Source organism: Opisthorchis viverrini (assembly GCF_000715545.1).
Source record: "Opisthorchis viverrini unplaced genomic scaffold opera_v5_18, whole genome shotgun sequence".
In the NCBI taxonomy this organism is placed as follows: domain Eukaryota; kingdom Metazoa; phylum Platyhelminthes; class Trematoda; order Opisthorchiida; family Opisthorchiidae; genus Opisthorchis; species Opisthorchis viverrini.
Window position 1 is genome coordinate 3149195 of NW_008751674.1, and position 1928 is coordinate 3151122.

General features: G+C 40.8%; 1 protein-coding gene across 1 annotated transcript; it reads right to left on the reverse strand.

Moving 5' to 3' along the window:
- Positions 1-278: 278 nt before the first annotated feature.
- T265_12842 (hypothetical protein) lies at positions 279-749 on the reverse strand (the record flags this gene model as incomplete). Its single annotated transcript, XM_009165803.1, has 3 exons — positions 279-410; positions 454-555; positions 606-749. The coding sequence occupies 3 exons, from the start codon at positions 735-737 to the stop codon at positions 279-281; spliced, it is 366 nt and encodes a 121-aa protein (XP_009164067.1).
- Positions 750-1928: the final 1179 nt, after the last annotated feature.

A 1928-nucleotide genomic window follows, 5' to 3' on the forward strand; every position in this document is an offset into this window, starting at 1 on the left:
GGACGCCGTGGACGTTCGGTGTAACTAACCATAAGCTCGGTTTCGAAAAACGTAAATAGACCCTGGCTAACTTGGTCTCACTAACACACCTATGGCGATTTTGAGGTCGTCGGAAACGCAGGAAAAGTATTCCTGATCACAAAGAGTCCGTGCCAGACCAATACATCGAGATGACTCACCCCAACTTGTCAATTTTTGCTTCATGTTTTAGAAGACTGCATCTTTGGTTGCGCAAACGTTTCTTTATTCGAATAAAGCTATGGCTTCAAGTCGTAAACTTAACATGTGATGGTTTGTTGACAGTCAACCTCTTCGGCAGAACGGATAGTGCGAGGCCCCGTCTGACCCTGGTTTTGAGGGATGGCTTGGTGAATCACAACACTGTAGCAACCTTTCCCATTCATGCGTACCTAAAAGTTCGCAAAATCTGAGGATATGCTCGTGACAACTTACCAGCCCCCTGAAGTTTTTCCCCATAACCATTTGCACTTCTACTTGTAATAGCTTCAATTTCGAACTCTCGGGCAATCCATATTTTCCACCATGTCTTTGAATCTGCGAATTTTGGAGAATAAAATGAACCAGTTAATAGATTACCAACTTACCACAGAAGAAAACATATTCTGTTGATCCTTGGTCGGACATTTGGGACGTGAATAGCCTCCGGTCCGAACGCCATAGACATGAGTGTTGTGCAGATAAATACAAGCAAGCAAGAAGAGGATGGAAATCCACATGGTGACTTTAATCACTGAAATGTTTTGTAAATATGAAAATTAGTTCAAAGCACATCAAGCAATGGAAAGATAGTAGCACTGGACAGCTTATATTTGTGAAAACGGTGCTTTTCTTCAGAGATAATGCCTATCAATCTACGAAATAACTGACGACGTTCCATTTTTCAGCTTATATGCATAAGAGTAATCATCGGGTAGTTAGTACTATCAACTGGTTAGGTCGGGTGGACGCAGTTGTCGAATCGTATTGTGCAATTTACTCGCGAGTGCGCAAATTGTCCAGATTTCAATAGTTACTAGTCATTGTTACGCCACTTCATCTTGTAGTCTATCCCATAGAAAGGTCGGTTTCGTGCGAGTCAAATTCTCCGTTTCTGTATGAATACCTCCACTTCTTCAAGCAAATAACGTCGTATTTCAAGGAGACGAGAGCCCATCAACGCTCTCTGATTAGCTAGTGTCATTGGAACCCTAGAATTTGTAGAAGGCTAACCACTATGTGCGCCCCATCTAAATGTCATCCTTATTAAATCAGGCGTCACCGCAATTAGAAAAATATGCTTCCAGTCGGTTCTACGAATAATCGAAAGGAAAAGCAGGTCGCTGACACCATTCCCATTCACGTGACCACGTGACCACATCGTGGTCATATTCCCAGCACTGAATAACATTTATACGTGTAAGTGTCCGATGAGATTAGTTTTCGTGTTTAATGGTGTTGCGTGCCGCAAATTGATTTGATTCGAACTCAAACACCGTTGTTTATATTTGGAAGACACAGAAGGGAATGGTTATAAGTGAAAGCGAAAGCCATGACAATCTCGCTAGAATGAAAGGTCTCTTGGGGAAACTTTTATAAAAATGAGTTTTGTTTAATTAAGCAGGATTTTCGAAAGACGCACGCTAGAATGAAAGGTCTCTTGGGGAAACTGGTATAAAAATGAGATTTGTTGACTTAAGCAGGGTTTTCGAAAGACGCAGGTCAGATTACAAAAAATATGAAAAAATATAACCAACGACAAGGTCGGTAGTTTATACCTATCAGTCAACTGTTTCTGGTGTGTGAAGAATGTCTTTTAACGGAATTACTGGTGAGGATTCATAAATACTGTTTGGATCCAACACTTATGGATGCATAATACGATAAGTTTATTTGGAGAAAAGACCGAAACGACAGGTATAAATAGATAA